This window comes from Papio anubis, chromosome 2, assembly GCF_008728515.1.
Source record: "Papio anubis isolate 15944 chromosome 2, Panubis1.0, whole genome shotgun sequence".
Classification (NCBI taxonomy): Eukaryota; Metazoa; Chordata; class Mammalia; order Primates; family Cercopithecidae; genus Papio; species Papio anubis.
Genome location: NC_044977.1, coordinates 52938980 through 52961954, shown reverse-complemented (window position 1 = coordinate 52961954; position 22975 = coordinate 52938980). Strand labels below are relative to the sequence as shown.

General features: G+C 41.9%; 1 protein-coding gene across 4 annotated transcripts in view; it reads right to left on the bottom strand.

Annotated features, from left to right (window-relative positions):
- The window catches only part of TAMM41 (TAM41 mitochondrial translocator assembly and maintenance homolog), a 74043-nt gene that overhangs the window by 11935 nt on the left and 39133 nt on the right, over nucleotides 1-22975 (bottom strand). For 2 of the 4 annotated variants that reach the window (XM_021934191.2, XM_021934194.2), the window contains one exon: nucleotides 3273-3408. The exons of 1 other annotated variant lie outside the window; for it this stretch is intronic. In XM_021934191.2, the coding sequence (XP_021789883.1) occupies nucleotides 3332-3408 (77 nt within the window). In that variant the 3' untranslated portion in view covers nucleotides 3273-3331. Of the gene's footprint in view, nucleotides 1-3272; nucleotides 3409-21919; nucleotides 22067-22975 lie in introns of those variants that run through there. One more of the 4 variants, XM_021934192.2, reaches the window with a different exon arrangement.

The following is a 22975-nucleotide window of genomic DNA, read 5'->3' as shown; positions in this document are numbered from 1 at the left end:
GCTAGACATCAGCCAGAACACCTACATGTGGCCTCTCCCAGTGGCCTGGGCGCCCTCACAACATGGTGGCTGGGTTCCAAGCCAAGTGTCCTGAGAGAGAGCTGGGTGGAAGTTGTGTCACCTTTTAGGACCTAGCCTTGGAAGTCACAGAGATCTCATCTGTTATATTCTATCTGTGAGAAGCAAGTCACTAAGGCCTGCCCATATTCAAGGAAGGAAAATGAATGCTACTGCTAGGAGGAGGGCCAAAGAATTTGTGAACATATTTTGAAACCACTATAGGGAACATCTCCAGCAACACAGCAGCAGGTGTGGGCTTGTAACTTCCAGCACAGGGCTGCTAACAGCATCCTGATGTGCAGATTCTCCGCACATCATCCCTTCTTCCTCCTCCAGGGTACCCCTTCTTTTTTGTTTCCCAGGCCTCCCAACATCTTTGTAACAAATTCCCTACATTAAATTCCTTCTGTTTGATATACTTAGGGTTGTTTCCATTTGCTTGGCTAGACTGACTAATATATGAGGGACTATCCCATGCCATCTAAACTCACCATCTGAACTGGATAGCAGAGATACTATCATGATGTGCCAAGAATCACGTTAGGTGATCTACATGTTATGTCATTTAATTCTAACACCAAACCTGACACATGGGTATAAGAATACCTACATCATGGACATAGAAACTGAGTTTCAGAAGGGTTAAGCAACTTGACCAAGGACACAACTGGAAAGAGTTGAGAACCAACTCTAGGTGTGACACCAAAATACATTTCTTTCTTGGGCCTTCTGGAATGAGAAGAGCTACTTACTCCCAAAGAGTTCCACTTTCCTCAGAGAAAGTCTTACGTCTCCTCCTTATATGCCTTTTTGACGAATCACCTTAGATTGAGGAAAAGGAAGAATACATCTACGGGCAGTGGAACACAAAGACACAAGTATTCATCATTTGTGAAAGCTGCAGGCTGTGTTAGAAAAGGCACTACACCAGAGGCTGGAGGCCAGGGTTCAAGCCCCAGCACTGTTACTCACATATGTTCCAAAGTATCTACTTTAGGAATATAAAAAGCTCTATCAGATACAGAGGACAGAAGTCAAAATAAAATAAAATAAAGCCAGATTATAGTGGGTCTTGAATAGGCCGAGGAAAAATTCTTATCACATAACCAGTGGAGAATCCATTTTGTCGCCGAGGCTGGAATACAGTGGCACAATCACAGATCACTGCAGCCTTGACCTCCTGGGCTCAAGTGATCCTCCCTCCCAAGTGGCTGGGACCACAGGCATGTGCCACCACATCTAGCTAATTATTAAGAAACTTTTTGTAGTGATATGCTCTCGCTATGTTGCCCAGGCTGCTCTTGAATTCCTGGGCTCAAGCAACTCTCCAGCCTCAGCCTTCCGAAGTGCTGGGATTCCAAGCATAAGCCACCTTGCCCAGTCTATTTTGCATTCTTGAGGAAAAAACTTACACAAATAAACAAAAACGCTTATAGAAGAAAGTAACAGGCCAAGCGCAGTGGCTCACGCCTGTAATCCCAGCACTTTGGGAGGCTGAGGCGGGTGGATCACCTGAGGTCAGGAGTTCAAGACCAGTCTGGCCAACATGATGAAACCCTGTCTCTACTAAAAATAGAAAAAATTAGCTGAGCGTGGTGGCGGGCACCTGTAATCCCAGCTACTTGGGAGGCTGAAGCAGGAGAATCACTTGAACCCAGGAGGCGGAGGTTGCAGTGAGCCAAGATCACGCCACTGCATTTCAGCCTGGGCAACAAGAGCGAAACTCCATCTCAAAAAAAAAAAAAAAGAAAAGAAAAGAAAAGAAAAAGAAAACAATAACAAAACCAGTAATACAAAGGAACCACAGCAGCAACAATCATTTGCTCAATGCTAGGCACAGGCACTACCCTACGCGTCCGTGAGTGCACAGACCAGCACAACTCGAAGAGGTTTGTAATGTTATTTCCATCTCACAGACAGTGAAACTATTCAGAGGCTCAATAACTTGCCCAAAATCACATAGCTGGTCAGTAGTGGGGATGAGATGTAACTCAGTTTGGCTGAATCTGAAGTCTGCACTCTTCACTATGCCATGGGTTGGAATGAGCTGAATCCAATAGTAAACAAAAAATAAGTAGACAAGGGATTGTTCAAAAGTACAAGAGACCCTACAGGACTGCACTAGAATACTTGGCAATGGAAATACAGAGTGTGAGGTGGGACAAAGACAATCTGAAGGAAAAAAAGACAAGCTGAGGTTCAATCAAATAGATTCATATGGCTTGTAAGGTGGATGAGGTGGGAAGAGGCGGTTGCTTCCCAACAGCCCTTCCTCCTCAATTGCCCATTTAAGTATCTACTCCTTCTCTGAAGCCTGTGAGCCCAAGGGGAGGGAAGTTATCTCTTGGGCTGAGGCCGGTGGCTCAGGCCTGAGCCTATCAGCTTAGTTCCATCCTTTGTCCATTTACGGGCTCTGGGATGGGCATGTCACCCAATCAGCGTCCACGAAACCAAACAGAGGCTTGCTAGGGGCTGTTGGGAAAGTTTCCTGCTTTTCTAAGAGGCCATCTGAAAGGAGTCTTCTCTGTGGCTCCCAGTTGTGATTTGGAAGCACATAGCCCTTGAAGCTGCTCTCATGACAGACTAAAACCAGCCTCAGCACGATGCTAACACTGCAGAGGGCAGAGGGCAGAGAGATGGAGAGAAACTGGGGCTCATGATTCTGTCCTTTGCTGTTCAAGGCACTCTGTGGTGGGCTTCCTGTTGCCCAAATATGTCCTAACTGTTACAATAAGGTAGGCTCTGCAAGATGTCTGTCCCAGGCTCCTTACCCAAGTCGCTCCCATACACTTTAGTGGAGAACAAAGAAAAACACAAAAAGCCTAGATTCAGGGAAATGTTGATGTGACACTTGCAAGTCCTTGTTGGAAAAAAAACAAGTGAACAGGATGGAGACTAGAGACATAACAAGCCAGGCAGAGAAAGCCACGCTTCCCCACCCTGTACGTTTCCTGGGCTGCGTGTTCACAGCATACATGCAATTTGTCATATCTGACTCTCATGTACCTACAGAATGCAGGCCACAGGCAAAGCTATTCTGCAGGACCCACGTGGCTTTGAACATGGAGAGGGTTCTTTTCTTCTGATGCTAAGCCTTCTAACATATTTGGGTCCCAACTGGGTAAATGTCTGATGCATACATTTAAAAAACCAAGTATTAGACAAACCAGTGTATTTCGAATTCAAGCAATGGGTCAAAGTAACAAACACTGTTCTGTCAAAAAGGATCACTTTATTCATCTATACATAACATATATAAAAGTAAGCAAAATCAGGATGTTTTCCTCAGCCACCCTTTCCACATTTTGTGCAGTTTTAGTGAACTATAAATCACTGACTTCTTCATGCCTAAAAGAGAAAAGATGAGAAAGTAAGAAAACGGAGGCTTGTTGAGAAGACGCTCAGTTTCAGTGACATCCTGAGCAGAGATGTGTCTTTGGAGGAGGGCAGTGAGGGCTGGCCAGTGGCTCTAGGAGACCAGGGAGCTGAAGGTGATGAAAGGTCACTGTCATCAATGTAGGGGGAAATGATTCTGATTTCAGCATTTTCCAATTTAGGGATATGGATGCCAACGGTTCCTAAGTTATTGGGATAAGTGATCTTTTTGAGTTATGAACATATTGGCAACCTCTGAATTTAGCTCTTTCAAAAAGGCAGGACAAGGATAAGACTCTGTATGCCACTGGGTCCCCGTTCTCTCTCTCTCAGGCCTAAATTCCAATCCCCAGCTCACTGTCTGTCACTGTGAAAGCCACCTGTCTGCCTATGACAAATGCTGTTCCCATCACTTTCTGCCTCGTTGACTTGGAACCCCTGTTTAGATTTCTTCTCTAGGAAGTGCTTCCCTGGACCCACAGGGTGGCCCCACAGCATCTGTGCTCACTCGACACACTGTGCAGTATGTGTGGGCTGATTTACCCATGCCTCTGCCCGGACTAGGAGCTTCCTGAGGACAGGGACCTTGTCCTATTCACCTAGGTGGCCCTGTCACCTAGTACAGGACCCAGAACACAGCAGGTGCTCTGTAAAAGCTTTTGAAATGACAGGACAAATGTGCCTCATTTGGACAGCTGGCCCCCCAGCACCCCCATCTACTTAGTCACGAGTGTGTGATGAAACTGGAGAAAGGCTCTCCGGCGGCATAGGGGAAGGAAGTAAAATGGGATAAAATAAATGGGTGTTATTTGTCAGATCTAAGAGTATCCTATTTGTGGAAGTTATTATGGACTCGACTTCCTTTGTGTTGAGGGTGAGATCATTCAGTTTGTGTTTCAGGGTGTGGCCCAAAGATACGAACAGTCTTTTTCACTGTGAGACACAAAAAGCTGTGATCTGTGCTATGTGTGTGAAGTGCACACCCCTGGCAGTGCACTTCGGTGAGCGTGCTGACAAGGTAACAGGTTTCGCTCTGGACATGCCTAGCACTGGGTTTGAGTGATGGCTTGAAAATATCTGGCCCTATTACCTGTAAACCGCCTAGTCCACTTAGAGCCTTGGAAAAGACGGCTGCAGACAGTGGCAGGGGAGCAGTAAAATCATGAATGAGTACTTCTAGATACTCTAGCTTCGTCTGTCTAACAGTTGACTACTTGCAAACCAACATAACCTAGCCAACAAACTCAGAGTTCCTTTCCCTGCCTCCACCCCTTTAAATTTTCTCCCTGGAGCAACCACTCTGGTAAACCCCACCCACTTGAGCATTGAGACTAGAAGCTTATTACATAAGGTGCTTTTTAAAATTCCAGCCAGAACCAACCAAAAGACCAAGCGGAACACAGGTAGTTGTACATGGAAAGGTTCACAGAGCAACTCCCGGGCACTGAGTCACAGCTAGAGGAGGATGCATGGGCCATGATTCCCAGCTCAACTTCAAAAAGAGTTCCTTGGAGCTTAAACATTTAAGGTAAATACATAAAGTAGAAGAGTGTCACCATGTAGTCATTTTTTTTTTGCTGCTAGTGGACAGAAATCTCCCTTGACTAAAACATTCTCCCTTTTATGGTTCTGCCAGTGAGACATTTTCAGAAAGACTGCAGCAGGGAAATCTGTTAGAAAGAGCACTAGAATCGGAGTCAAGAGACCTGGACTCTAGTCCCAGGTGGGCCACAAACTAACGGTGGCCATTCCCTGGGCCTCAGTTTCCTTATCTGTAAAATGACGGTTGGAACAGATGAGGGGTTCCCTAACAAGGGGTCCATAGATAAGTCTGAGTGTCTGTGAACTCCCTAACGCTGCAGGAAAATCTGCTGTGTGTGTGCATATGTGCACTTCTGTGCAGGGCATCCAGAGTTCTAGTCAGATTTTCAGAGGGATCCTGGACTTGCAAACGGCTAAGAACCAACAGATAAGAATGAAGAGTCTTTTCTGCCTTAATATGACAATTTCAACAAAGGTGGAAAACTTAAATTTCATGATTTTGAGGCCAGGCGCAGTGGCTCAAGCCTGTAATCCCAGCACTTTGGGAGGCTGAGACGGGCGGATCACGAGGTCAGCAGATCGAGACCATCCTGGCTAACACAGTGAAACCCCGTCTCTACTAAAAATACAAAAAACTAGCCGGGCGAGGCGGCGGGCGCCTGTAGTCCCAGCTACTCGGGAGGCTGAGGCAGGAGAATGGCGTGAACCCGGGAGGCGGAGCTTGCAGTGAGCTGAGATCCGGCCACTGCGCTCCAGCCTGGGCGACAGAGTGAAACTCTGTCTCAAAAAAAAAAAAAAAAAAAAAAGAAATAGGCAAAACTTTTCTAAACAAGACACAAGAAACTGCCAAACATATAGAAGACAAAATGGATAAATTGGACTACATGAAATTATGAATTTCTTTTCACCAAAAGACACCATTAAGAGAATAAAATGACATGGCTTATGGCTGCAGTCCCAACACTTACGGAGGCGGAGGCGGGCAGACCACAAAGGTCAGGAGATCAAAGACCATCCTGGCCAACATGGTAAAACCCCGTCTCGTCTCTACTAAAATACAAAAAATTAGCTGGGCGTGGTGGCACGTGCCTGTAGTCCCAGCTACTTGGGAGGCTGGGGCAGGAGAAACGCTTGAGCCCGGCAAGCAGAGGTTGCAGTGAGCCGAGATCATGCCACTGCACTCCAGCCTGGTAACAGAGCAAGCCTCCATCTCAAAAAAAAAAAAAAAAAAAAAAAAAGAGAGTGAAATGACAAGTCACAGAGTAAGGGATTTTGGCATCACATGTATCCAACAATGGAGTTGTGCCCCGACTACAGAAAGAATTCAGTAAGCAAAACAGACAACTCAGTAGGAAAATGAGCAAAAGACTAGAATAGATGCTTCACAAAAGAGCATATCCAAATAAACAAAATGAAAAATGCTCAACTTCCTCAGTCATGAGGAAAATGTGAATTAAAAGCCCAATAGGTACCACTAGTCACTCACTAGAGCGCCTAAAATGAAAAAGACCTATACAAGTATTCAGGGAGGTGCTGTAACAGAAACTCTGCTAGTGCCAGTATAAATGTGGACAATTGTTTAGCAGTTTCTACTAAGGCTGAACAGTCACATGCTTTATCACCCAGGAATTCTACCCCTCGGTACATACCTGACAGGAACGCATACATACACCCACCAAAAAAAAGACAGGTACAAAAATATCCACAGCAGCACTACTTGTAATAGTCCCAAGCGGGAAGAACCCAAGTAGCCATCAATAGTAGAATGGATAAATTGCGGTATATTCACACAGCAGAACAGTGCACTGAGCAGAAATGAACCACTGCTACTCCCAACACGGTGGATCTCACTATGTTATAAATCAACAGGGAAAGACACAAGAGGACATGCTTATACATGGTTCAAAAATGGGTAAAACAGAACCGTGGCACCGGGAGTCAGGCTGGTGCTTACTCTCGGAGAAGCAATGTCTGTGACAGGTGTGAGGGGCACTGGGGACTGGCATGACTGTATTTCTTCACCTGGGCACTAGGTCTATGAGGTGTTCCCTTTGTGAAAATTCATCAGATTTATGATTTTTGCACTTTTCTGTATATATGGACATATTTCCGACTACCAGAAAATTTAGAATCTTTCATTTATTCAGTCACACATAGAACAAATATTTATTGAGCACCTATATAAGCAAGACACTGAACTAGTTGCTAGGGATACTGGTATGGACAACAGCTACGGTCTCCGCCCTCGCAGAGTCCACAATCCATAGACTTCTACTCGGTCTACCTTAAGCTTACTTTCTTCAATTTTTTTTTTTTTTTAAAAGAGACAGGGTCTCACTCTGTCCCCTAGGTTGGAGTGCAGAGGCATAATCAAAGCTCACTGGAGCCTCGACCTTCTGGGCTTGAAAGATCCTCTCTCCTCATTTTCCTGAGTAGCTGGGGCTACGGGTACGTGCCACCATGCCTAGCTCATTTTATTTTATTTTTATAGAGATGGGGTCTTGCTTTGTTGCCCAGGCTGGTGTTGAACCCTTGGCCTCAAGCCATCCTCCCACCTTAGCCTCCCAAAGTGCTAGGATTACAGGTGTGAGCCACTGTGCCCACATTACATTAAGCTTACTCTTTCTACAGGAAAGGATGATGATTTAAGAATTCTGCTCACTCCTTCCCCAATGGATAAAGGCGCAACATCTCTTTAGATGCATCCCCTGTAGAGAGATCCTTATTTATCTAAAACTAGTCATTATGAATTCTGGTTAGTATCTAAAGTCAGGATTTTGTTTTAGAAGCATGCAGAAAACTATGTCACTATATGGCTCCTAAGGTTTCTCTTCTATTTCCAGCTTGTTTCACATGACCTACAGCAAAGTTAATACACATGTAAGACTATGAACTCCCTGTGTGATCTTAAAACAGATGGGTCTACTGACAGACAAACTCTCCAGGAAACAATGTGAGGTAGAAATACGGCTAGGCTGTGAAAGATCTCTACCCTTCCATAATTTTACGTTTCAGACTTTCGATAAAATTAGTATCCCCAAAACAACCTTCCAATTCATTTCCAACCATAAGCAGATATACCTACAAAGAAAATCTCTTCTGAGGCAAAAGTACAACTTATTTTAAGAACTTGTAGGCTGAAGTGATAAGCAAATCAGCATCAGAGCACGAGTGTTCTTCTAATTAAAATATATAGGCACCAACAAACGGAAGAAATGCTTCAGTTATAAGAAATCAGGAGCAGAGGATGATGACTAATCCGTTCTACTGTGTTCTCGGAAAAGGCTGGTAAGGAACAACTGAGGCATGCCTTTTAGGAGCAAGACTGAACCTGTCTTGTTAATTTAGTTTAGCTGAATCTTTTGAAGCTAGAGAGGTAAACAGGTATTTGTCCCCAGAGTTAATTCTGATTGACCACAAAGTCAGGTGGGAAAAAATAAGATTTAAAAATTAAACTCATCGTCCTCACCCAACCTCCCTCTCTGCTCAGGGAATGAATGGCTCTACTGCTTCACAGGCCCAAAACCCGGGAGTTAGTTCTGACTCCTCCTTCATGTCCCATATCCCTTTAGTCACCAAGACCCAGTCGTGTTCCCTTCTAAACACGGCGAATCTTTCCTGTCTGAACTGCAATGACCTGCGTTCAGGCTGCTGTAACTCCTCAGCTGACTGGCTGCAGCCATATCTACTCAGTCTCCCTAGCAATAGCTTTACTGTCCTTCCATTTGATCTCCATACTCTAACTACACTAGTCTTTCTGCAGTCCTATGGTGACTTCCCTCTGCCCTCAAAAGAAACCCTGAACTCCTTAAAGACATGGCTTTTAAAGTCTTTGTTTGGCCCCTGCTTCTCTCTCCATCTGATCACTAAACTCCCCCATTTCTCACCTACCTGTTCCCATACCAGAGTACTCAGACAGTTCCACTTCTCTCCACTCGGGTTAGATACCTTATAAAAGGCTGCTGCTAGAATATGCAGTTTGCTTAGCTGGTCTGTTGTTGCCAGTTTGAGATGTGAGGTCATCTGTTGCTACCATGAAAGGAGGAGCAGGAAAGTTTTAGGAGGCTAAATAATCTTTTGGTACTCCTAAGCCGGCTGGCTTCAGTTGGTGATCTGATGAGAATGATCTTATTCTACTAGCAGCACAGTCTAAGAGAAATTACAATGATTTGCTAAATAATCAACTCCCAGGCTAAAGGAAAAGAAAAACAGTGTTCGGTTTTGGAAGCAATTCTCTACTTATATTTGAACAGGAGTGTATGTGATGGTCAGGGAATTTCAAGGGAACTAGTAAGGACAGAGCATCAGTCAGACTGCATTGAGGACATAGTGCCATTGTTATCCAACACTGTTTACTAGGCAGGGCAGTCCTCCAAGCTGGTTATAGATGCCTGGCTTCCATGTTTCGTAGGAGTAGAGTGAAATTTAGATCTACTTTCATCTAAATTTATAAAGCACCTCTGGATAACACCCTGGATGCTCTCATGTAAGCCTTGGAACACCTTGTGAGTTGGGTATTAGTATTCCCACCACCTCACAGAAGAGAGAATACCATACCATAGTCATAGAGTGAAGAAACGAATAATCAGAACCCCAAAACCCTATCCTCTGACTCCAAGCTTAGCTCCTTCACTAAGTGGATTCCTGGAATTTAACTGAATTTGACCTTTGTATTGGTTGGCTAAGGGGAAGACCAAATCTTCCTTTTTATCCCATTTATGAGTAGGAGGTTGCACAGGGGAGGAGGGATAATGGCTATAAAAGAATAAAAACTAAACCAAATATGCTAGGGTTTTCTCATCCTACAGATGACATATGAGCTGGCTGAAAAACTGAACAGAGGCAGAACTTGAGAAATTTTGGGGAGAAGGACCTAGCAAAAGTAAGGCAGAACAACAGCTATGATGACAACAAAAGGACTCGTAAAGAGCAAGGTGGATCTCAGCCCAAAAGCTCCTTTGGCTAATAAACAACTTCAGTAAAGTCTCAGGATAAAAAAATCAATGTGCAAAAATCACTAGCATTCCAATACACCAAAAACAGTCAAGCCAAGAGCCAATTAAGAACTCAACCCCAATCCCAGCACTTTGGGAGGTCGAGACGGGTGGATCACGAGGTCAGGAAATCGAGACCATCCTGGCTAACACGGTGAAACCCGTCTCTACTAAAAATACAAAACTAGCCAGGCCCGAGGTGGTGGTGAGCGCCTGTGAATCCCAGCTACTCAGGAGGCTGAGGCAGGAGAATGGTAAACCTGGGAGGGAGCTTACAGTGTGCTGAGATCGGCCACTGCACTCCAACCTGGGCAGCAGGCCAGACTCCATCTCAAAAAAAGAACTCAACCCCATTTACAACTGCCACAAAAAGGAATACAGCTAACCAGGGAGGTAAAAGATCTCTTCAAGGAGAACTACAAAACACTGCTCAGAGAAATCAGAGATGATGCCAACAAATGGAAAACTATTCCATGCTCATAGATAGAATCACTACTGTTAAAATGGTCATACTGCCTAAAGCAATTTACAGATTCAATGCTACTCCTATTAAACTACCAATGACATTCTTCACAGAACTAGAAAAAAACTATTTAAAAATTCATATGGAACTAAAAAAGCCCGAATAGCCAAGGCAATCCTAAGCAAAAAGAACAAAGCTGGAGGCCTCATGCTACCTGACTTCAAACTATAACTACAGGGCTACAGTTACCAAAACAGCATGGTACTGGTAGCAAAACACATAGACCAATGGAACAGAACAGAAACCCAGAAATAAGGTTGCACAACTACAATCACCTGATCTTTGACAAAGCAGGCAAAAACAAGCAATGGGGAAAGAACTCCCTATTCAATAAATGTTGCTCGGATAACTGGTTAGCCATATGCTGAAGATTGAAACTGGACCCCTTCCTTGTACCATATACAAAAATTAAGTCAAGATGGATTAAAGACTTAAATGGAAAGCTATAAAAACCCTGGAAGACAACTTAGGCAATACCATTCTGGACAGAAGAATGGGAAGATTTCATGACAAAGATGCCAAAAGCAATTACAACAAAAGCAAAAATTTAAAATGGGATCTAATTAAACTAAAGAGCTTCTGCACAGCAAAAGAACAAGACAGCGAAGAACAGACTGAACAGACAACCTACAAAATGGGAGAAAATTTTGCAAACTATGCGTCTGACAAAGGCCTTATATCCAGCATCTATAAGGAACCTAAACAAATTTATAAGAAAAAAAAGACCCCATTAAGAAGTGGGCAAAGGACACGAACAGCCACTTTTCAAAGAAAGACATACATGCAGCCAACAATCACAGGAAAAAAAGCTCAACATGACTGATAACTAGAGGAATGCAAATCAAAATCACAATGAGATTCCACCTCACAGCAGTCAGAATGACTGTTACTAAGTCAAGAAACAACAGATGCTGGTGAGGTTGTAGAGAAAAAGGAATGTTTATACACTGCTGGCAGGGGTGTAAATTAGTTCAACCATTGTGGAAGACAATGTACCAATTCCTCAAAAACCTAAAAAGAGAACTGCCATTTGATCCAGCAATCCCATTACTGGAGTATACACCCAAAGGAGTATAAATCATTCTATCACAAAGACACAAGCATGTGTGGACTCACTGCAGCACTATTCACAATAGCAAAGACATGGAATCAACCTAAATGCCCATGAATGGATGTGGTACACATACACCATGGAATATTATGCAGCCATAATGAAAAAGAGATCGTGTCCTTTGCAGGGATATAGATGGAGGTGGAGGCCATTATCCTCAGCAAACTAATGCAGCAACAGAAAACCAAATGCTGCATATTCTCACTTACAAGTGGGAGTTAAATGATGAGAACACACAGACACATAGAAGGGAACAACAGACAGACACTGGGACCTACTGATGGGTGGAGGATGGGAGGAGTGAGAGGATCAGAAAAAATAACTAATGGGTACTAACTAGGCTTAATACGTGGGTAACAAAATAATCTGTATAACAAACCTCTATGGCACAAGTTTGCCTACATACAAATTTGCACCTACACCCCTAAACTTAAAATAAAAGTAAAAAAAAAAAAAAGAACAAGGTGGAGAAGGATAGAGGTTCTGAAGCTTACTGTGAGGATGAGGAAAGAGAAGCAGGCAAACCAGCTACTCGGTGCCTGTCACAGTTTACTCCAGCTGGAGACCTGGGCCAGGGGCTAACACTATTTGAATACGACATTGTAAAGAGGCTTGTTTTAAACAGAGGTCAGGACACTTTTAGGTAAATGATACCAAAAGAAGAAAAACCAGGCATAATGCTAGATGCTTTAATATATCTTAAAATATAATCTCCTGGCCAGGTGCAGTGGCTCAAGCCTGTAATTCCAGCACTTTGGGAGGCTGAGGTGGGAAGATCACTTGAGTCCAGGAATTTGAGACAAGCCTGGGCAACATAGTGGGACTCAGTCTCTACAAAAAACAAAAACAAAACAAAAAAACATAGCCAGGTGTGGTACTGCATCCTTTAGACCCAGCTACTTGGGAGGCTAAAGTGGGAGGATCACACCACTGCAGTCTAGCCTAGGCTAGAAACTGTCTCCAAAAAAACAAAACCAAAACAAAAAACCAAACATAAAATACACCACTGCACTCTGGCCTGAGCTAGGACCTGTCTCCAAAAAAAACAAAACCCAAAACAAAAAAAAAAAACAAACATAATCTTCAAACCTGGTGAGGCAAGCATAATTATTCCTATGAAGTTAAAACTCAGAAAAATTAGGTAACTTGCCCAAGTCACACTGGTTAGGTTGTAATTTGAGCTCTAGTCTCTGGGGCTCACAAACCTCTGCCCTCAGCACTATGCTAGGAAACCTTTGTCACAGCTCTTGGCCATAATAAACAGAGAAGCCAGAGCATAAGGCCATTTAACCCACAGAATCTGAAGGGTTGCTCATCACTTTCCATGCTTTATGTTACCTCAGGGTGAGGTTATACACATTCTGTCATTCTAGACTTCCACAATGCAATGTGGCATCATTGGAAGTGAAGAAAAAGCTGAGCTGGAAGAGAGGTTAAAATGTTTAGAAAATCTATTTAAGGAAATAATCAATGAAAGCTTCTCAAGTCTAGCACCGTGTGTCAGATATCCAGATACAAGAGAACCAATGACCCCCAGGTGAACACACTGCAAAAAGGACTTCAACACAGCATATTATAATCAGAAAGTCTAAAATGAAAGTAAAAGAAAGAATTTTAAAATTAGCAAGAGAAAAGCATCTAGTTACCCATAAATGAAACCTCATCAGACTAACAGTGGACTTTTCAGCAGAAAACTTAAAGGCCAGAAGAGAATGGGATAGCATTTTCAAAGTGCTGAAGGAAAAAAACCCTGTCAGCTAAGAATTTTATATCTTGCTAGAATAAGCTTCATAAATGAAAGAGACTAGTCTTTCCTAGACAAATACTAAGGGAATCTGTCACCACTAGACCGGCCCTATAGGAAATGCTCAAAGGAGTCTTAAACCTGGAAAAAAAACGTTGATATTCACCATCACAAAAATGCGCAGAAATATAAAACTCACAGTTCTTATAAAACAATCTCACAAAAGAGGAAAAGAAAGAAATCAAATGACAGAATTTCATCAAAACACAAGGACAAAAAGAGAAAAAGAAAGAAAACAAAGAATTTATAAAATAACTTGAAAACAACCATATGATGGAAACAAAGTCTCACATATCAATATTAACCTTAAATGTAAATGGATAAAATACGTCACTTAAAAGATACAGACTGGCAGAACAGATTAAAAAACATAATCCACCTATATGCTACCTACAAGAAACTCACCTTACCTGTGAAGACGCAAGGAGACTGAAAGTAAAGAGGCAGAAAAAGATATTCCATCCAAAAGGAAACCAAAAGGAGAACTATATATATCAAATAAAACAGACTCTAAATCAAAAACATTTAAAAAAAAAAAAAAAGGCTAAGAATGTCATTATATAACAATAAAGGTATCAGTTCACCAAGGGGTATATATAGGAAATCCTAAATATATATGCACCCAACATATGAGCACCCAAATTCACAAAACAAATATTACTAGCTCTAAAGAAAGAGACAGATAGCAATACAGTAACAGTGGGGAACTTCAACATTCCACTCATAGCACTATACAGACCATCGAGACAAAAAATTAACAAAGAAACACTGGACTTTAGACCAAACAGACTTAACAGACATTTACAGAACATTCTTCCCAACATCCATAGAAGATACATTCATTTCATCAGCACATAAAACATTCTTCAAGCATGGACCATATAGGGAGACTCTGTCTCTACAAAAAATAATAATAAAAATGAATGTAGCCAGGCATGGTGGTATGTGCCTGTGGTCCCAGCTACTCAGGAGGCTGAGGTGGGAGGACTGCTTAGTAATAGGAAGTCAATGCTACAGTAAGCCATGATAACACCACTGCACTGCACCCTGGGCAACAGAGCAAGACCCTGTCGCAACAAAGAAAAAAAAAGAAGAAGAAGAAGAAACATTCTTCAAGATAGATCACATGTTACACTACAAAACAAGTCTTAACAAATTTTTAAAAATCAAAATCAAGTATCTTCTCAGACAATAGTAGAATAAAGCTAGAATACAACATAAGAGGAACTTGAGAAACGATACAAATACATGGAAATTAAACAGCATGCCCCTAAATAATCACTTAATCACTGGGTCAATGAAGATTTTTTCCCCTGAGACAGGGTCTTATTGTGTCACCCAAGCTGGAGTGCAGTGGCGCAATCATGACTCACTGTAGCCTTAAACTCCTTTGGCTCAAGTGATCCTCCTGCCTCAGCCTCCTGAGTAGCTGGGACTATAGGCACATACGACCATGCACAGCTAATTTTTTGTAGAAATGGGGTTTTTCCATGTTGCCCAGGCTGGTTTCAAACTCCTAGGCTCAAGCAATCCACCCATCTCAGACTCCCAAAGTGTTGGGATTACAGGCATGAGCCACCATGCCCGACCTTAAAAATTTTTTGAAACAAATAAAAATGAAAACACAACATACCAAAGCCAGTGGGATGCAGCAAAAGCAGTGCTAAGAGGCACTACCAATGCTTATAGCATTACATGTCTACATGAAAAAGCAGGAAGATCACAAATTAACAACCTAATGCCGTACCTCAAGCAAAAAGAAAAAAAAGAACTAAACCCAAAGTTAGCAGAAGAAAAGAAATAACAAAGATCAGATCAAAACTAAATAAAATAGAGACCAAAAAACAATACAAAGGATCAACAAAATGAAAAGCTGGGATCAGGTGCAGTGGCTCATGCCTGTAATCCCTGTACTTTGGAAGGCTGAGGCAGGCGGATCGCAATTCTAGGAGTTCAAAACCAGCCAGGGCAACGTGGCAAAATCCCATCACGACAAAAAATACAAAAGTTAGCCAGGCGTGGTAGTGTGCACTATAGTTCCCAGCTACTCAGGAGGCTGAGGTGGAAGGATCACTTAAGCCTGGGAGGCAAATACTGTAGTAAGCCATGATTGTGCCACTGCACTCTAGCCTGGGTGACAGAGCCAAACCCTGACTCAAAAAAAAAAAAAAAGAAAAAAAAGTTGGTTCTTTGAAAGATACACAAAATTGATAAGCCACTAGCTAAGACTAAGAAGACCAGAGAGATAAAAATAAACAAGATATAAGACAAGAAGAGATACAAATAAACACAATCAGAAATGAAAAAGGAGACATTACAACCGATACTACAGACATACAAAAGCTAATCAGAGAACATTATAAACACCTAGATGCCCACAAACTAGAAAGCCTAAAGGAAATTGATAAAATTCATGGAAACGATTTCTCCAAGACTGACCAGGAAGAAACAGAGTATCTGAAAAGACCAGAAATGTAGTAGCAAGACTGAATCACTAATAAAAATCTCCCAACAACAAGAAGCAGCCCAGGACCAGATGGATTCATAGCTAAACTCTACCAAACACAGAAAGAATGAATACCAATCCTCCTGAAACTATTCTAAAAAGATCAAGGAGGGAATTCTCCCTAACTCATTCTATGAGGCTGGTATCACCTTGGTACCAAAACCAGACAAGGACACAACACCACCAAAATAGAAAACTATAGACCAATATCTCTGATGAACACAGACACAAAAATCCTCAACGAAATACTAACAAATTAAATCCAACAGCACATCAAAAAGAGAATATATTATGATCAGGCGGGATTCGCCCCAGGGAAGCAAGGATGGTTCAACATATACAAATCAATAAATGTGATACATCACATAAACAGAATTAAGGGCAAAAACCATATGATCATCTAAATAGATGCAGAAAAAGCATTCAATAGGCTGGGCACAGTGACTCACGCCTGTAATCCGAGCACTTTGGGAGGCCAAGGTGGGCAGATCACTTGAGATCAGGAGTTCAAGACCAGCTTGGCCAACATGGTGAAACTCCGATTTTACTAAAAATACAAAAATTAGCCAGGTGTGGTGATGTGTGCCTGTAGTCCCAGCTACTTGGGAGGCTGAGGCAGTAGAATTGCTTGAACCCAGGAGGCAGAGGTTGCTGTGAGCTGAGATTGTACCACTGCACTCTAGCCTGGGCGACAGAGCAAGACTCTGTCTCAAAAAAAAAAAAAAAAAAAAAATTCAATAAAGTTCAGCATCCTTTCCTGATAAAAAATCCTCAACAAATTGGGCATAGAAGGAACATACCTCAACATAATAAAGGTCATATATGACAAAACCACACCTAACATCATACTTGACAGGGAAAAGTTGAAAGCACTCCCTCTAAGAACTAGAACAAGACAAACATGTCCACTTTTACCATTGTTATACAACGTAATACTGGAAGTTCTCACAAGAACAACTGGGCAAGTGAAAAAGTAAAAAGTATCCATATGGAGGCCAGACACAGTGGCTCACGCTTGTAATCCCAGCACTTTGGGAGGCTGAGGCAGGCGGATCATGAGGTCAGGAGTTCAAGACCAGCCTGGCCAACATAGTATAACTCTGTCTCTACTAAAAATATAAAAATTAGCCGGGCAGGTTGCACACACCTGTAGTCCCAGCTAGTCAAGAAGCTGAGGGAGGAAAATTGCTTGAACCCGGGAGGCGGAGGTTGTGGTGAGCCGAGATCATGCCACTGCACCTGCACTCCAGCCTGGGCAACAGAGTGAGACTCTGTCTCCAAAAAAAAAAAAAAAAAAAAAAAAAAAAAAAAAAAAAAAGGTATACATATGGGAAAAGAAGAAGTCAAATTATTCCTATCACTGATGATATTATCTTACATCTAGGACACCATAAAGACTCCACCAGAAAACTCTTAGATTTGATACATGAAATCAGTAGAGTTTCAGAATGTAAAATTAACATACAGAAATCTATAGCACTTCTGTACATCAATAGCAATCTAGCTGAAGACCAAATCTAGAAGGCAATCCCATTTATAACAGCGACAAATAAAGAAGAAAGACAACCCAGGAATATAGTTAACCAAGGAGGTGAAAGATCTCCATAAGGAGAACTGCAAAATGCTGATGAAGGAAATTGTACATGATACACAAAAAAGGAAAAACATCCCATACTCATGGATTGGAAGAACAAATATTGTTAAAATGATCATACTATACAAAGCAATCTACAGATTCAACACAATCCCTATCAAATTACCAATATCATTACTCATAGCATCAGAAAAAAAAATCCTAAAATTTATAGGGAACCAAAAAAAAAAAAAAAAAATCCAAATAGCCAAAGCAATTCTGAGCAAAAAGAACAAGGGCATCACATTATCTGGCTTAAAATTATACTACAAGGCTATAGCAACCAAAACAGCACAGTACTGAAATAAAAACAGACACACGGCTGGGCGCGGTGGCTCACGCTTGTAATCCCTGCACTTTGGGAGACCGAAGCAGGTGGATGATCTGGGGTCAGGAGTTTGAGACCAGCCTGGCCAACGTGGTGAAACCCCGTCTCTACTAAAAATATAAAAATTAGCCGGGCATGGTGGTAGGTGCCTGTAATTCTAGCTACCCGGGAGGCTGAGGCTGGAGAATCGCTTGAACCCAGGAGGTGGCGGTTGCAGTGAGCTGAGATCGTGCAACTGCACTCCAGCCTGGGCAACAAGAGTGGAACTCCGTCTCAAAAAAAACTAAAAATAAATAAATAAATAAAAACAGACACACAGATTAGACAACCCAAAAATAAAGCCACATACCTACAACCAACTGATCCTTGACAAAGTCAACAAAAATACACATAGGGAAAAATACTCTATTCCATAAATGGTACTGGGGAAACTGCATAGCCATAGGCAGAAGAATGAAACTGGATACAAACTTCTCTCCACATAAAAAAATTAACTTAAAATGTATGACCTGAAACTACAAAGTCCTAGAAGAAAAATGACCTGAAACTATAAAAATCCTAGAAGAAAACCTAGGAAAATTCTTCTGGACATTGGCCTAGACAAATAATTTATGATCAAGTCCTCGAAAGCAAACACAAAACAAAATAGATAAATGGGACTTAAACTAAAAAGCTTTTGCGTAGCAAAAGAAACAATCAACAGAGCACCAAAAGACAACCTACAAAATGGGAAAAAAATATTTGCAAAAGAAAGTATCCAACAAAGGCTAATATCCAGAATCTATAAGGAACTCAAACAACTCAACAAGGAAAAAAAAAATAACTTCATTAAAAAGTGGGGAAAGGACATCAACAGACATTTTTTCAAAAGAAGACATGCGAACTACCAACAAACATGAAAAAAAAAAAGCTCAACATCACTTATCGCAAGAGAAATGCAAATTAAAACCACAATGAAATACCACCTTATACCAGTCAGAATGGCTATTACTAAAAAGACAAAAAAACAACAGATGTTGAGGCTGGGCATGGTGGCTCATGTCTGTAATCCCAGCAATTTGGACGCTGAGGTGGGTGGATCACTTGAGGCCAGGCGTTTGAGACTAGCCTGGTCAACATGGTGAAACCCTGTCTCTACTAAAAATACAAAAATTAGCCGAGTGTGGTGGCACACGCTCGTAATCCCAGCTACTCGGGAGGCTGAGGGGGGTGAATCGCTTGAACCCAGGAGGTGAAGGTTGCAGTGAGCTGAGATCACGCCACTGTACTCCAGCCTGAGCAACAGAGCGAGGCTGTTGCTCTGTCACAAAAAAACAAAAAACAACAAACAGATGTTGGTGCAGATGTGGAGAAAAGGGAATGCTTTATACACTGTTGAAGGGAATCTAAATTAGTACAACCTTTATGGAAAACAGGATGGAGACGTCTTAAAGAACTAAACATAGAATTAACCTTTGATCTAGCAATCCCATTACTGTGTATATACCCAAAGGAAAAGAAATCATTATATCAAACAACAACAACAACAACAAAAAACACTTGTATGTTTACTGCAGCACTAGTCACAATACCAATAATATGGAATTAACCTAAGTGTCCATCAATGGAGGACTGGATAACAAAATTGTGTGTATATCTATATCTATATCTCACTTTGAATACTACTTAGTCATAACAAAGAATGAAATCATGTCTTTTGCAGCAAGATGGGTAGAACTGGAGGCCATGATTCTAAGTGAAATAACTCAGAAACAGAAATTCAAGCATCAACATGTTCTCACTTTAAGTGGGAGCTAAACAATGTGTATGCATGAGCATACAGAATAGAATGACACTGGTGACTATAAAAAGTGTGAGGGTGGGAGGAGGTGAGGGTTGGAAAATTACCTATTGGGCACGATGTTCACTATTTGGGCGATGATGGGTACACTAAAAGCCCAGACTTTACCATGTAAGAAAAATGCACTTGTATTCCTTAAACATTTTAAAAATTAAAAAGAAAAAAAAAGGGAAGCGGAAGCAAGCGGTAAGCACTCAGGGGAAGCAGCATCAGCACTCCAGGGCCACAAGGACAGCTGAGCTGTGGGTTCTGTGACCAACTGCCCTCTGCTGGTGAATAGAAATAATGAGTGGAAAGAGGACCAAAGGCTCATTTCAGGTTGAAGGTGTCAAGATCTTTTTCAGTCTTTTATTAGAGAAAAATTCAAACTTAAATCACAGACAGAAGAGTATAAAACAGCCCCATGCATCTTTACCTAGCTTTGACAATATATCAGCTCATGGCCAATCTTGTGTCATCTACCCATTACCCACTGCCCTCTGCCATGTTTTATTTGGAAGCAAATCCCAGACAACATATCATTGCATCTGGAATTATTTTAGTATGCATTTCTAAAAGAAAGGGATTTTTTTTTTAAAAAGCTCCATACCACCACCATCGTCACAACTGAAAAATAATTAGCAATAATTCTAATAATTCCAATAATTCCTCATAGCATGGGACGCCAAAACCAAAACAAATAATTAAGCCTCACCTGAGGAGGATCACGGCAAGGGAGAGGCAATCATGTAAAATTTAGATTAACAGCATGAATCACCCAAACAAACAAAAGTACTTCATCTTCAGTGTTGCCAGAGTAAACTAGCAGGAACATAGATTAAATGAATATCTTAACTGGAAATGCAAAGCCATGCACCCAAATGGTAGGAAAATATTTAGTTCAGTAGATGTGATACAAGTGCTACTAAGTCTTTGTTGAAACTTTTAATTTATACAATATTTTTATTATTATAATTTTTTTTTGAGACAGAGTCTCACTCTGTCACCCAGACTGAAGTGCAGTGGCGCGTTCTTAGCTCAATGCCGCCTTGACATCCTGGGCTCAGGACTACTACGGGTGCGCACCACCATGCCCAGCACTTTTTTTTTTTTTTTTTTTTTTTGAGACAAAGTCTCACTCTGTCGCCCAGGCCAGAGTGCAGTGGCACAATCTTGTCTCATTGCAACTTCCGTCTGCCAGGTTCAAGCAATTCTCCTGCCTCAGCCTTTCGAAACTGGGACTACAGGCATGCACCACCACACCTGGCTAATTTTTTGTACTTTAGTAGAGACGGGGTTTCACTATGTTGCCCAGGCTGATCTCAAACTCCTGGGCTCAGATAATCCGCCTGTCTCAGCCTCCCAAAGTACTAGGATTACAGGCATGAGCCACCACACCCGGCCTATTTTTCATATTTTTTGTAGAGATGGGGTTCCACCATGTTGCCCAGGCTGATCTCGAACTCCAGGACTCAAGTGATCCTCCTGCCTTGGCCTCCCAAAGTGCTAGGATTATAGGTGTGAGCCACTGCATCTGGCCTATTTTTATTATTTTTAAAGAGACAGGGTCTTGCTGTGTTGCCCAGGCTGGTCTTGAACTCTTGAGCCCAAGCAATCCTCCCACCCTGGCCTCCCAAAGTGCTGGGATTATAAGTGTGAGCCACCACACCTGGCCGTGTTGAATCTTTCCAGTGATTCAGGAGGGCAACACGGTCCTTAAGGGCCAAATGCTCAGAGCGGTGCAGTTGGGCTATGAGACACTGAGAGGTGTGACCACACCAGCTCCCCAGCAATCTCAAACTCAGGGATCAGAATTAGGTTGAAAGATCACTCCCCTTTTTGGGCTACCTCTGCGCTATTTCTCCCTCTCTCACAAATTTCTGTTAGCATGTCTCTTTTCCCTTCTAGATTATAAGCCTCTGGAAGGCAGTATAGCATTTGATATGGTTTGGCTCTGTGTTCCCACCCAAATCTCACCCTGAATTGTAATAATCCCCACATCGTGGGAGGGACCCGGTGGGAGGTAATTGAATCATGGAGGCAGGTCTTTCCTGTACTGTTCTCATGATAGTGATTAAGTGTCGTGAGCTCTGATGGTTTTATAAAAGGGAGCTCCCCTGCACACGCTCTCTTGCCTGCCGCCATGTAAGACATGACTTTGCTCCTCATTCACCTTCCGCCATGATTCTGAGGCCTCCCCAGCCATGTGGAACTGTGAATCAATTAAATCTCTTTCCTTTATAAATTACCCAATCTCAGGTATGTCTTTATTAGCAGCGTGAGAACAGACTAATTCAACATTGTGTTCAATTTTGTATCCCGAGCGGCTGGCACATGAGAGATGCTCAATGGATGCTTGCATAGAGAAAGCCTGAACCAGAAAAGTCCATCAATCACTTGATGATGCCAAATGTTGGAAAAAATGGGAAGAAAAGAGTATTCTCCTACTCTGCTTGTGGGACAATGAATTGATACAGCCACTTTGTCCTCCAAAGAGATGTCAAATATTTAGACCATAAAACAAGAATAGGATGCAAAAAACGGGAGCATTCAGAGAACAAGAAAAAAGAGAGTTCCTGGAAATTATAAACACTCAACAGAAGGGTTGGAAGCTAAAGTTGAGAAATTCGAGAAAATCTCCCAAAGCAGAGCAAAAGAACAAATAGATAAAAAATAGAAGACAAAAACCAAAGGACTAATCTAAGAGATCCAATATTTGAATATAAGGAGTTCCAGAAAGAGAACAGAGAAAACAGATGGGACGAAATTAAAGAAAAAATTTAAAACATTTTCTTATACGCTTATATTCTGAGTTTCCCAACAGAAAGGGCAATGAGTTCCTGGTGAAACAGATAACAGACTCACATTAAAGCACATCACTGAGAGAATTCAGAGCACTGGGGAAAAATAAAGACCTAACATGCTTCCAGAAATAACATACACAAAGTATTAAGCATCAGATTGGCTTTAGACATAGACAACAATCCTAGAAGTAAAAGATAAATGCAGCAATGATCTCAAAATTTTAAAGGAAAGTGATTTCTAATCTATACCCAGCCTAAGTATTAATTATGGGTGAGGGCAGACAAAAAAGACTTTCAGACATACATGGTCTCCAAATGTGCCTTCCATGTTCCCTTTCTCAGGAAATTACTGGAAAATGTGCTTTACCAAAATGAGAGTGTGCACCAAGCAAGTGAAAGACATGAGATACAAGAAATGAGGGACCCCCTACAGGGGACAGTGAAGACACTCTCCATGAGAGAACACTGTGCAGGGA